This window comes from Neltuma alba, unplaced genomic scaffold (assembly GCF_004799145.2).
Source record: "Neltuma alba isolate B1F8T4 unplaced genomic scaffold, ASM479914v2 tig00000640_pilon, whole genome shotgun sequence".
Lineage (NCBI taxonomy): Eukaryota > Viridiplantae > Streptophyta > Magnoliopsida > Fabales > Fabaceae > Neltuma > Neltuma alba.
Window position 1 is genome coordinate 9,210 of NW_021632124.1, and position 14,328 is coordinate 23,537.

The 14,328-nt window shown below is 32.3% G+C and overlaps 2 protein-coding genes across 3 annotated transcripts; one reads left to right on the forward strand and one right to left on the reverse strand.

Annotated features, from left to right (window-relative positions):
- Positions 1–2,059: 2,059 nt before the first annotated feature.
- Positions 2,060–3,791, reverse strand: LOC114743450 (anthocyanidin 3-O-glucosyltransferase 7-like). The gene is made up of 2 exons (XM_028931662.1): positions 3,005–3,791; positions 2,060–2,931 (listed from the first exon to the last, which is right to left on the reverse strand). The coding sequence occupies exons 1-2, from the start codon at positions 3,581–3,583 to the stop codon at positions 2,119–2,121; spliced, it is 1,392 nt and encodes a 463-aa protein (XP_028787495.1). The 5' UTR covers positions 3,584–3,791; the 3' UTR covers positions 2,060–2,118.
- A 6,524-nt stretch (positions 3,792–10,315) lies between these two features.
- LOC114743458 (gamma-glutamyl peptidase 5) lies at positions 10,316–14,207 on the forward strand. Of its 2 annotated transcripts, XM_028931674.1 has the most exons (5): positions 10,347–10,362; positions 10,397–10,758; positions 13,333–13,491; positions 13,613–13,780; positions 13,934–14,207. In XM_028931674.1, exons 2-5 carry the CDS (start codon positions 10,447–10,449, stop codon positions 14,033–14,035), a joined length of 741 nt encoding a protein of 246 aa, XP_028787507.1. In that variant the 5' UTR covers positions 10,347–10,362; positions 10,397–10,446; the 3' UTR covers positions 14,036–14,207. The 2 variants fall into 2 exon arrangements, with proteins under 2 accessions (XP_028787514.1, XP_028787507.1); XM_028931681.1 differs by having other exon boundaries at positions 10,316–10,758.
- The last annotated feature ends 121 nt before the right edge of the window (positions 14,208–14,328 follow it).

Here is a 14,328-nt window from a genome sequence, read left to right on the forward strand (position 1 = left end):
TATTTTTTTATATTTATCATATTTTTTTAAAAAAATAAAAATAAACTAATGAAATTATTAATAAAAGACATAAATATGAATAAAATTAAGTAACAAATATAAAACATCATCACATGTAAATATCCATCAACATCCAAGAACATCTAAAACATTCATTAACAAGATAACAACATCCAAAAGTTTTATCTATAGTGTAATTGTGCAATAAATAAACACTATCATTAATCTTTTGAAACTTCATCATCACTATAATTAATTACTTTTCTTCATAAGTATGCTTTTCTTTCGTAACAAAAATATCAAGTTTTTCTTCTTTATAGGAATTTTACTTTTAAATTTTACAATATAGCTATTATTGTACTTTAATGTGAGAAACATTGTTGTTGAAACTCATGAATTTCTAATTCAAATTATAGAATCACAAATTATATAAGTATAAAAATACTCTATTATCAAATTATATATAGTTTAAAAATATCAACGCATATAATATAAATCAAATCATTATTAAAGTCCAAATTAACCCATTTTTAAAAATTTAATTGGATAAATTATTGTCTAACACTAAATTTAATTTTAAAATCATAATAATAACTAAATATTTGAAATATTATTAACAATGTTAAAAATGAATAACATTAGAATTATATAAAAAAATTTAAAAAACAAAAAAATTATAAAAGGTCTTAAAGGGGCCGGTTCTTTTAAGCCCTTGGCCCTCCAAGGCTTATTTTCCATTTGAAGGGAAAAATATCAAACCCGACCCTCATAATTTCAGAGTCTAAACGGGCCGGCCCGACGGGTTCAGCCTGTTTTCCCGGCTGTCTGAGTCATTGACTCTACCCGGTGTCTTAATGGATCTAGTTTTCACTACCTTAGTTGTAAATGAGAGAAGTAGATTATAGTGAGAATTTCGCTCAAGGAGTAATGAGGTGTAAAGTTAATACTATTATTTTGAAAATTAAGCTTAGTACTTAGAAATATTTTGTTAATATTTAAAATGTCAAGAGAAAAAAAATAAAAAAACCTTAAAAATTGCTAAAAAAAACAAATCAGTATAAGTGAATTTTAAAATCATAATTCAGACCTCTTGCATCATTTTGAAATTTTTAAATCTTGTAAAATTACACAAATGCTTTTTACTAATCATTTTTTAAAAAAAAATATTGTCACTTCAACACCCTTAGCCAGTTTCCAGCCGTCGACGCTCTAGCACCAACGACCTGTCAATGGCTAGCCAGTAGAGCTCCCCTGAGGACCAATTGCCACAGCTCCAGTGACTATTCTTTCTTATGTATTGATTACTCTTTTTTAACTATTTACTACATTTGTTTTTAGAAATCTGATGGACTACTCTTATTTTGCTATTGACAACTTTAGTATTGCAATTGACTACTTTTATTTTTAAAATTCTGGCGACTACTCTTATTTAGTTATTGACTATTCTCGTTTTCCTATTAACTACTTTTGTTTCAAAAATTCAAAAAGAATGTATTAAGTGTTGTTGAAGATCTAGTGACAACTTTTGTTTAATTATTTATTACTCTTGTGGAGTCAATAGTTATATAGAAACAGTCACTAGAACTTTGAACCAAAAGTAACTGATAGTTAAACTAGCGTAGTCAATAATTATATGAAAGTAGTCATCAAGAATAAGGACAGTATTATCATTTCATAATATTTAAAAATTTCTAAATAGTACAAAGAAATTGATTTAGAATTTTGAAATTCACTCACCATAATTTGTCGTTTAGTATTTTTTTAGAGTATTTTAGTGTCTTTTTTTCAAATTTCAATATAACTATTCTTTATTAAAGTGTTAGGATTAAATGACTCAAGATATTTTATAAAATTAGAGGATTAATATAAAGCTATTTAATTAATGGCAGGATTAAAAAGGTTAAATAATTAAATTAATTATGATAAATATAATATATTTATTCAAAATATCCCCATATAATATTAGTTAAATTAGGTGAATTAATTTAAAAATTATAAATATATAAAAAGCAAAGTAAATTATAGATTCCAAATCAATTAATGAGGAATGGAAGCGCAAGGTACAAACAGGGAAACAAATCGCGGCAGCATCATGCTTCGATCATTTTCATGATTTCTTCAAGAGATTATTTCAACCAACGATTTTAATTCTTTTGCAGTTTTCCCATTTTGCCCCGCTGCCTCAATCACAAGGTTCTTCAATTTCTCAGCCTTCTTTCTCATCACCTTCCCTTCTTTCTGCTTCAGAACAACCTCCAAGCTCCTGATCAGCGCGTTCTTAGTGAACAACCCACCTTCTATCTTCACACCAACCTCCCAAACATCCTCCACCATTCTCGCCGCCATAAGCTGATCTCCAAAGTAAGGCCTGCAAATCATGGGGACGCCACTCGACAGTGACTCGCTCACTGAGTTACACCCGCCATGAGTCACGAAAACTCCCACTGATTCATGAGCTAAAACTAGGGTTTGTGGAGCCCATGGAACTACCTTCCCCTTCCTGCTTGTTCTTTCCAGAAACCCTTTTGGAAGAAGCGCCTTTGAATGATCCTTAAGTGACCACAGAAATGGAACATCTTCGAGTTCTTCCAGTGCCTCTGCAACGGCAGCTAGCTCGTGAGGAGGAGGTGAAACCACTGTTCCTAAGCTGATATATACTAATGACTTGGCACTTTGCTGATCTAGCCACAACAAGCTTCCTGTTTCGTCGGTGTTCGCCGGCGGCGGAGGGGGAAGTGGGAGGGAGAGATTCAGAAAACCTGCGTACACTAAAGCCTTCATCTTTGATCTCAGATCCTCAACCATTTCAGGTGGGTCTAGTTCCTCGTAGAAGTTAACCACCACTGCCTGGGCTTCTGGAAGCACTCTTCCCATTGAAGCTAGCATTTTGGAAAACGCAGATTCTTCTTCTTTTTCTCCGTCTGTGAGTATCTACACAAAGAATAGCAAGCTGTTACAGATAATGATTCAGAATATCTTCAAAATTGAAAGCAAAAGTGCGTACAATTGTTTCTGGTAAATCCTGGGTTCGGAACTTGGAGAAGCCAGGATTAATGAAGGCCAAGCTTCCATTTTCATCACTACCAAGGCGGTGCTTTTCGCGGATCAATTGGGTGTAAAAGTGAGCAGAGAGAGAGCAAGTATACGAAGTCCAGAGAGCAATCCAAGGCACACCGTACTCTTGAGCAAGAACAAGAGAAGAAGTCACGAACGCATCAGAAATCACACAGGTCACTCTCATTTTAGTCTCTGAAACTGCCATACTCACAGCCTGTTTCAGGTTCTGAGGACCGGCTTCGAGAAAGAAGTCCAACCGCCGCGAAGGGTGGTGGTGGGTGAGGTCGAGCCCGGCGGGGATGCCATCGGAGACGGAGAAGAACTTGATGTTTTGTGGGATGGTGTTGCTGAATTTGGAAGATAACAGGGAATGCTTGCTCTGTTGGGTGGTGAAGAAGGATACAGTCGAGTGCGGGGCCGCACGTGCCAGCTTGACGACGAGGTTGAGCAGAGGGGCGGCGTGGGTGCCGTAGGGGAAAGCGAAGACTGCCACGTGTCTGTTCCGATCAGACCCGGTTCCGTCCATGGCGGTGGTGGTTGTGGCTGAGAACAGAACGGAGATATGAAGACGACCAGAGTTAAAACAAGTTGTGGGATTTTCATTGAAATGACGCCGGCATTATATGGGATCTGCGGTCCAATGAAGACCCTGATGTACCCGTCATCATAAATCAATTTCTTTTTTCGAATAACGAACTTCGACCAACATTCAATAGAAGGATTGATACAAAAATATCAGGGAAGTTTCACCAGCCTCTGCCACCTCTCTAAGTATAAGAATTAGGCAATTTGGTTAAAATTTGATTAAAGACAATAAATAACTTATTTTTTATAAACACCTTATTCACAGAGAGCACGAGTAGGAAAGAAAACGAGTGAAAAAAGAAATAAGATAAACATATAATTAAGCAGGAATAAAACAAAAAATAAATTATATGATTAAACAAATCTAAATTAATACTTATGAGAAAAAAACAAAGCCTCTCCAAATACTTGAATATTATTTTAGTACAAAATTTGGGTTGTCTAAATCTAATTTTGATAGTTTAGATTTAATTTTTGCTTTTTGTTTTTAAATTTGGACAACTTTTGAAAAATTATGTTAGTGTATACAAAATTTAAAATAAAAATAATTTTTTAACTACCAAATTAAAAATTAAAAAAATATTTTAACTAAATTTAAATCATTAAACTGGGTGGGTGATGGTGCTATGACTGAAAAAAACAAAAAAAAACAAAACCAACGTAATAATGGCGCTTTAAATGTAAGATGGTAGCTGGGAAACCTTGACACAGCGTACGGGAATTGCGATCTGGGACGGCTACGTGGATAGCTTGCGGCTACTCATTTTGGCGGAAGAGCCATCAGCCCAATTGTTCCACAACCATACTGAGAGGCAGAAAGGGACAAACAATTATTATAAACTTTTTTGTTGTCAACTGTTATTATAAATTTCGAATAATTAGTTTATATAGTATTATAAAAAAATAATTATAATTATTTAAAAATAATAAATAAGTAAAATATATATTTATCTTTTTAAGTGCATCTTTGTTTATAAAGAGAGGAAATAAAATGTTGAATCAAATCTCAATTAAAATTTATAAATAGAACAAGAGGAAATATTTATCATATGAATTTTGCTTCCATAAACCCAATATTAAGGGAAAAATAGTAAAATAAGTAATCAATAACTTGTTGAAATTTGAAGAATAATTTTTTTTTACATTTTTCTCTATTGAAATTTTATAATTTCATTTATTTTATTTCTAAAATCAAATTTATTAAAATTTTCTCACTCATTCCTCTTCCTGCCTCTCATTCCGAGCGAACTGGAGAATTAATGTCCATGTGCATTGTCGGGGGGGTAAAATATAATTCTTATATATTCGTCGTAGAAAAAATTTTAAAAATTTATTGCGAATATAAATCATACTATTTAGAGCCTTGTAGTTTAACGATAACAAACATTTTTCTTTAATTTTTTAAACAAAAAATTATTAGTTCAATTTTTTGTATAAGAATATAATAGATGTTTGAATTATAATAAAAAAAATACTCTCTCATTTCTTTTCATAAAATTCAAACTTTTACATCCATCGATCTCTTTTTATTATATTCACCTTGAGATACGTTAAATGCATTTTTCTAATTTTAATTTTAATTAATTTTTCTCAAACATTTTATTTCATTATTTTTTCTTAGCATTTAAATAATTATGTATATCATAAAATATTAAAAATTTTGAGCATTTATAAAAGGCAATTGAATTAAAGGACTAAATTTTTTTCGCCAACTAGAACAACTAAAATTTAGAGTATGATTTTTAGCATTTAATTATAAGATTACCATTGAATCAGCTTCTCATTAAAAAAGACTAATATTATTGAGATTAAGGGACTTAAAATACATTTTTTTTAAACTTAAGAAAATTAAACTGAAACTTAATATAAATCTAAGCGACTAACTGTATACTTTAATATTTTTTATTATTGTTTTCTCTCACTTATTCACCTATAAATAAAGGCATGTTTATTTAAAAAAATTACGTTTCTTTTTATCTATTACTTTTAATTAATCTCCTAATTCTGTTATCTGCATTCTTTGAACCAACGGTCAGGAATGAGCACATAAAACAGATTAACATTCTCTGGCTTGGCTGTCGTGTCATCCCAGGACACAAGAGAATTTTTTTTTTATACTAAAACATAAGTATCCTCGAGGCAATCTTATTCAAGACATTATCGAGCACTAAATGTGAGTACCTCTCTCAATAGGAATTCAAATTTTAATTCGTCACATTATGAGGAACTAACCTCTCCCGCTAGACCTAATCCCGGTTGGTAAAACACAAGAGAAATTAAAAGCTTACCTATTCTTGTGAGACACGTGCCCCTACTGTTAGTAACCTTTGGCCTAAGACCATATAAGTGTTTGAATTGACTTTTAACATGTGATTCTACAGAGTTTGACCTAAATGTATGAAAGAATTTTTGTACTCCTCCGGTCCTAAATATAAGACCCTTATATAAGTGTATATAAGAGTCTTATATTTAGGACCAGAGGAATATTATTTTGTATAAAAATATTTTTTTAAAAAAAGTGTTTCTATGAATTTCCAAACACCTCTTATATCAAATACTGACGCCTGAAGGCAACTTTTAGGGTAGTAACACTTCAAACAACTAAAACTAAACAACATTGTAAAAACATTCTTATACTTAGCAGAAAAAAAATATTTAAAAAAATCAAAGGAAAAGAAATAAGTTAGGCAAAATTCGTGGAAGAAAATAATCATTTACTGCTTTGGTTCTTTTTTTATAAGTTACTTCCTCCTATTCATAGTATAAAACATTTTTAACTAATTTATAGTATCAATCAAAATAATTAAAAACATTAAATTTGTTGTAAAATTTAAATGATTCTCAATATTAAACTTTGTTAACCATATCAAATTCTAATATTATATTAATTTTTACTTTCTTTTGCCATTCTTATTAAATATGAGTATATATTAAAAAAAATATTTAGTGCTTATTGGGACTATCAAAGTGTCTTATAAAATAAACCAAAAAACATTCTAAAAGATTTCTTATAATATGGACCAAAGAGAGTGCCTAGAAGATTGTTAATGACTATTTTTTCTAATTTCATCTCAATCTAATTAATGTTGAAAAGAGAAAAAGAAAGAAGAGAAAGAGATGAAAAGGTTTGTAAATGGAGAAGTTTTTCTGTCATAAATTATAATTTAAGGTTTAGGCACACATATTAAAATTTAGATATGTGCAGAGGATGATACACAACAATGAAGTCACAATTCAGGCTTAAAATTCGATTAAAAACGGCATTATTTAATATCAATTAGTTCCTTTTCGGCCATAGGTTCTCTCCTGGGTGCCTAGTACTAGTGTTGAGCCCTAAGCTATTTTGACTTTTGACTTTGACCCGACCTTTCCCTTCCCTAAAGTCAACATCAGTTATTATAATGCATGGGATCCTATGGGCCAATTTCAGTTTCAGATTTGCTGGTTAAAAAAAAAAAAAAAACCTTCAGTTTCAGGTTTTGCCTAGCAACAATATTTGAAGACCAATAATGTATAGAAAAAAACTTTTAGACCAAATAACAACGCGTGCCACTTTTCACCCCAAAGGTATATCCCACATAGTATGGGCCAGTGTTGTTTTCAGCCCAAAATCCGGTTCTAAACATCGTGGAGTGTGTGGGATCAAAATTGGCAACGTGGGGAGGTGCCTATATTAATACTCCTTCGGTTCTTAATATAAGATCTATTTAACCAATTTGATTAGATTAAAGAAGTTAGGTAAATTAGTTAATTATACGAAAAGTGACACATTTTCCTAAAACACCATAATCATCTTTCTTAATACCCTCTCTCCCTATTCTACTTAATTATGGTTGGGGGAGTATCCATAGGGGTAATTTAGAGAAAATTAAAAAATATGAGAAATGAATCTTATATTTAGGACCAAAACCAACTCAAGAATTAGGTCTTATATTAAGAACCGGAGGAGTATCTAATAGTATTTCGAACAGAATTACTTTTAATAGGATAATACCTATGTCTACCAAAAAAATCGACTGTGTGGAAAGTTGAATTTTATCTCTTACTGGACGTATAACTCTTGTGAAGTCTGTTTTAAGCACCATTCCTTTATATCCTATGCAACTAACTCAGTTGCCGAAGAGAATTTTTTTAAAAGTGGAACAAATTGAAAGGAATTTCTTATGGGGCAATAACCAAGAAAAGCACGGTTATCATCTTATTGGATGACAACAAGTGATGCTTCCTAGATCCTATGAAGGTTTAGGTTTTAAGAGAATCTTTGCTCTCAATTCAGCATGTGGTGCAAAGCTGGCTTGAATACTTCTAGGAATGGAATCTTCAGCCTTAAGAGTGCTTATTATCTTCTTAGACAAAGCCATGCTCTCTTTATAATCCTATTGTCAACCTTAAACGGAAATGGAAAGAGGTTGAAAGAGTTCGAGTCTTTCTCTAAGGAACTTTTCTGGATAGATTGCCTATAAATGTGTGGAGAAGTAAATGGTCCAACTGCTCTTCTTTATGTTCTTGTTGCATGGCAAGTAATGAGGATATTTTGCGTATGCTAAGTAAATTGGGGATATGCCCTCTCTTGTATTAAAGAAAAGTTAGATAATTAATTTAAGAATATTATAATAAATGCATTTTCATTTTTTTTGAATGCCTTGGTTATTCACATGCAATGAAATTACTCCTTAATTAGGAGCCCCTTAGTATGTGTAATCAATGGGAATATTTTTGGCAAATAATTATGAATTTAAAAGATAAGATAAATTGGAGTTTTATACGTAACATTAAAATAAATTTTTTGTCTAGCTCTTGTATTTTTGAGACTGAAGACAGTAGTAGCTTATTATAGATTCTATATAAAGGAAAAAGCGAATTCTAAATTTGATGCACAATAATATGCATAATTTTAGAAATCAAAGATGATATTAATTATTAATTTGATTAAAAAAAAGGCTCTTCAATTGAGTAGGGCGTTAAACATAAAAGCACATACATAGATATAATGGGGAAGTGAGTATGAAGCAATCAATGGAACACAAGTAATTGGATGAAGGAAACGCAATGCCGTTTATGTGTCCCAAAATAAGGAAAATAAGTAATTAATTGAGACCACCTTTCCCTAATCTAAGGCTTAAAGTAATGCTCCACGTAATTGAACTAATTCTGGCCAATAAAATAAGTAAATTAACATTGTCAGCTTCATCTCAAGACAAACAAAATAGAGAGTGTGTGAGCAAAGTTACCTTGTCAACTAAAAATACTTTGATCCTTTTTAAGTAAGGCTGAGTAATAAAATTTAGTGAATAAAAAAAATTACATAAAAAATGACAATATTACCATATAGTTGTAATTGGAACTTGGGTGCTGCATGCCTTTGTAAATGTTCTATTTCAAAATTTATTATCCCATGCCCCTATGTATTATAATTATTAACAATAACTCATTATTTTTATGACTTGACAATTTCCCATTACTATCACATAAATATTTTATTTTAGAATTTATTTTCCCATGCACGTATTATAAGTTATTTTTTCACGTAACCTATAATCCATGCAGAAATTAAAACTAATATAAAAATCACATAATTAAAAAAATGTTTTTATACGATATTATAAACTATGAAATAAAATATGGATCCTATCTTTCTACTTTTCAATCCTTACATGAATTGATCCCCACACATATACAAATGCCAATTCAAACCAAAATCTCCATTAATAAATTATGAAGACTTGCCTTTGTGCAGAATTTGGTCGGTTTCTTGACCATGACTTCCCTTAATGGTAGGCAAATCTTGATTTTCGTGGGTATTCAATTCTAAAGATATTTCATTGCTAGTTTCCCCCATAAACCATAAACTAGTCCACATTCATCCTTTGCCTTTTCTTGTCCCCATTACTACTAGTATAAAATAAAGTTTAGCTAAATTGAATGCTAAAGAGTCACTCAAAAATTGATATTGGACTCTTATAAAGGTATTTCCATAGTATCCACTGATAAGATTTTTATATTAATAATGAGATTGGAGCATATACTCTTATTACGATCATGATTCACTTTAATTTTAAAACTTTTATGCCTCATTATATTTCAAAGTCCTTTTCTCTATACAAACTATAAGATACTCTTTTAGTATTGGGTTGAGCAGGCTGAATTTTAAATATAAAATCTCAATACTTTTTATTTATTATATTTACAGTTTTTTCTTAAATTAATTTCCTACTTATAAATTAATATAAAATCTAATGTTATATACATATCAAAAAGAATATTTTACACATTTGTTATAATTAACTACTAATTCAAATTCAAGCCATATGGCCCAATTAGAAGGAAATTTACATTATAATAATCTTAAAAACTTTATTCTAATTGTTTTTGTATTATGTTTTTCCAAACCCGTCGAAGTAAAAAACATAGTATTCGAGTTGGAGAGATGGACACGTCGAGTTGAAACTGGGGTCGTTTATTGTTGGCCCCATCAAAACTACCAGTCGTTTGAATGGAAATTGAAACCCCTCGGCTTTATCCGTGTCATTTTCGTAATAAAAGAGTCAATCATGGGTATTTTCATAATTCCACGCTTTTAAAACCACGTGGATTGCAATTTCGTTTCGCCATTAACACGGTCTCTCTTCCCTCTGCATATACGCAAGAATACGGAAAAGCTCTCTCTCTCTCTCTCTCGCTCCGCCCCCCCTTCTCTATTGTCTGCTTTCTCTCTCTAAGGTCTTAGTGAGAGAAAGCTCGTACCGATTCACAGAGAGAGAAGAAAGAGACCGTACAAAGCCTTTTAGTGAAAAGGAGAGATTAATGGAGGGGAAAAGGTATGCGGTGTTGCTGTGTGCGGAGGATTCCGAGTACGTAAGGAAGAAGTACGGAGGGTATTTTGGGGTTTTCTTCAGAATGCTGGCGGAGGAAGGCGAGACTTGGGACGTTTACAAGGTGGTTTCCGGCGAGTTCCCGGAGGAGGACGGTGATCTCGACGTCTACGACGGATTCGTCATCACCGGCAGCTGCAATGACGCCCACGGAAATGACGCCTGGATCCATCGCCTCATCACTCTCATTCAGAAACTCGATTCCATGAAGAAGAAAATCCTCGGCATTTGCTTCGGTCACCAGGTAACTAATCAGTCAATCGTTCATTCATCTTTCGTTTGAGATATCAGTTGCGTTTCTGTGATCTGATTTTGTTGGATTTTCACGAACGATTTTCGAAATCGATACAGTAGCATATCACTATCTTTTCTTTGCCCCCTTTTTTCCGTCTTTAAAAAAGATTAAAAATGTATTAGCTGAATACCAGTAAAAATATAGAATGTGTGTTATCAGTTTACCATTGGTTTTGAAACTGGACTTTAAAAAACTATGTTCGTATCGTATGACATAGCAGGCATTTAAAAAGAAAAAAAAAATGATCCTTCATTTCCTGAGGAGGCGTTCAGATTTAGAGTTTCTTACTTAATAAATTAGTTGACTATTATAAAGATTTTGCTTGTGTGTCCTGTTACCATTGCTTTTGAAACTAGATTTGGGGTTGCTTATGGAAAACATCGTTTGAAAGAAGAAAAAGTAATAACAATCAGGGGAATATATAGGTCTTCTAAGTACTAAGAATTAGGTGGAACTTGAGCAGAGTATTATCTGATTTTTTTTTTTTTAAATAAGGAAAGAAAGATAGAAATTTCCTTATGCGTGGATTTTCTGAGTGGATATTGCACATGGCGGAAATTAAACGACAGTCTAATACAGATGATCAAATTAAAATTGTTAAATATTATTATTGATGTGCTGGGATGATTAATCATACAACTGAATCTTCATAGCTTACTGGAAGTTTAAGATCAGACTTATAACCCAATTGAAGCAAGAGATTATTTTGCCTGATAAATTTATAAACAATTATGGAGATACACCAGAGTGGACTCTGGAGCAAAACGGGACCGTTGCATTATATTGTAGCAAGAGCACTAGAGAGGACGAAACCAACAAGGATCCGATGGCACATTACTGATCCCCTCCCCTCTAGTCCACGAGTACTATTGTTTGTTTCAATATTTGTACTGTCAAATATAATTGATATCACTTCGTGACGCATATATTATTATTATGTAAAATACTAGCTCTGATTTTTAATATAAGATCTCATTTGATTTTTATTTTGATCCTAAATATAAGATCACAATCTATTTTGTTTTTAATATTTATACATTTTTTTCTAAAATAGTCTTTCTTACAATGGTAGTTCTAGCCAATACATTTGATTAGTAAGGATATACTAGGAAAGACAACACTTATTTATTACAAATAACTAATTTAACTTCTTTCTTTAATCTTTTCAAATTAGTCAACCAGTTTTTATAATTAGAACTGGAGGTGGAGCCTCAGTCAGTAGAAGATATGACGTACTAAAAGGCATAATGATATACTACCTCTGGTCCTTAATATAAGAGCCCGTTTGACTTTTTGTTTGGTCCTAATTATAAGACCCCAATCCATTTTGTCTTTCAATTTATGTATTTTTTTCCAAGATAGTCCTTCTAATAATGATAGTTCTAGCCAATACACTTAATTAGTAAGGATATTTTTGGAATGACAACACTTATTTATTACAAATAACTAACTTAACTTGCTTCCTTAATCTTCTCAAATTAGTCAATTGGGTCTTATAATTAGGATCGGAGGTAGTATTTCATTAGAAAAAGAATTTATATTCTTATTTGAACATGTGAATTATGTATATGTTATTCATCTTTTAATGAATAGTTACTATTGATATTATTAACATCTTAAAATTTACTTATTCTTATTTGATGGTACGAAACAATATTAAGTATTACTTTCGATTCTTAATATAAGAGTTAGCTTGATATTTAATTTGGTCTTAAATATAAGATCTCAATTTGTTTTGTCTCTCGTATTTTTCTATTTTTTTTAAGATAGTTCTTATAGTAATTGCACATGTTAAATGTTTCATTTTTAACTAATACATATGATTAATAAAAGTATTTTAGAGGAGATGATATCTATGTACTACAAATAACTAATTTAACAAACTTGCTTAATATACTTAAATTAGTTAATTAGGTTTTATATTAAATACAGGTAATATTAGATTAAGTGCCCATGTCTTCTCTTAGCCTGTTTAATTGTGCTTTCGTTCTTTCTTCCTTTCTTTGTTTCTTTTTAAATTTAAAGCCTGTGGTCGTTAAAGAAACACGTGTATTTGTATTTTCTGGCTTCTGAATTCTGATGATGAATTTTTATCATTTAACCTTTGGCAGTGACGTGCATCTAGATATTTCGTGAGTGTCTACTGTACATATATGGATGTGGAACACGTACATTGTTTTAGATGTCTACGTCTACAAAGCTTGTCGTCGACATGATAAGCACCACTTTGTGATGCTTTTAATTTCCATTTGGAACTGCATTGTATAATGGTTCTTTTGAGCCATCATATAATTAATGTTGGGGGGTGGGTGTGACATACATCAATTATTTTAATTGACCCATTTTGACAGCAAAGAATAAACTATATTGCAGATGAATGACCCACTGTTTTGACATGGCGAGTTTTGGTCAATTCCAAAACAGCACCGTCCATTTCTATTTCCTTTTAGTATGCTTTGGTTTTTGTTTTAGAAGGTTGATTAGTTAATTAATTTGGATTGGGGTCTTGTGATGGATCATCAGATACTGTGCCGTGCATTGGGCGGGAAGGTGAGTCGGTCTCCCACTGGTTGGGACATCGGCGTGAGAACCATAACGTTAACATCACCATCGCCGCCTTGGTCTCCGACGTCTCTCGTGCCGCCGTCAAAGCTGTCCATAATCCAATGCCATCGCGATGAGGTGTCAACTTTTGCTTTTCTATTGTGAATATAATGATGGTTGTTTGCATGAATATCATGTGCATTATTACACACACACACAGATTAATAGATATGGTGTCGGGTGGCTGAAAAAAGTGCAGGTGAGAGAAATTCCGGCGAAGGCAGAGGTGATAGGTTGGTCGGAGAAGACGGGGGTGGAGATGTTTAGGATGGGAGATCACATAATGGGGATCCAAGGCCACCCTGAGTACAACCTTGACATCCTTTTTCACCTCATCGACCGCCTTGTTCAGCGTCACCTCATCCTGGTGCGTAATTTCTTCATTCTTTAAAACCATAAAAAAAAAAAAAACCATATCACTATACTCTTGCAATATTGCAAAACTAATCTGATATATATATATATATATATATATATATATTTTATATATATGTTCATGTTTGGAATTAATGATGAACAGGAAGCTTATGGCGTGGAAGCTAGGGCTAAGATGGTGTTGGCAGAGCCTGATAGGGAGGCTTGGAAGAAACTCTGCACCACTTTCCTCAAGAGTCGCTCATGAATTATTATTAAAATGGTTGTGAATGCGAGAATGAGGGAGAAAAGTGGTTTGATTAATGACAAGAATTAATATTTGCCAGAACTGGACAAGTCTTGGTGAATATGGATATCAGAATCTTTTATATATACAACTCATTATTTAACTCTTGTAATGAAATTGCTAGTTCTTTATTTTCTCGCATTTCGTGCTCATCACCTAATGAGCACCCGGTTGTTTATCACCTGTGAGCAATGATTAAAGAACCGGACCGGACCGGACGGTCGGACCGGTTGAACCGTCACCCGGACTCGTTA

Coding starts and splice junctions, on each gene's coding strand:
- LOC114743450 (XM_028931662.1), bottom strand. CDS start 3,583: ATGGACGGAACCGGGTCTGATCGGAACAGACACGTGGCAGTCTTCGCT. Junction 2,932..3,004: donor AGGATTTACCAGAAACAATT/GTACGCACTTTT, acceptor TTCTTTGTGTAG/ATACTCACAGACGGAGAAAA.
- LOC114743458 (XM_028931681.1), top strand. CDS start 10,447: ATGGAGGGGAAAAGGTATGCGGTGTTGCTGTGTGCGGAGGATTCCGAG. Junction 13,492..13,612: donor TCCAATGCCATCGCGATGAG/GTGTCAACTTTT, acceptor AAAAAAGTGCAG/GTGAGAGAAATTCCGGCGAA. Junction 13,781..13,933: donor TTCAGCGTCACCTCATCCTG/GTGCGTAATTTC, acceptor AATGATGAACAG/GAAGCTTATGGCGTGGAAGC.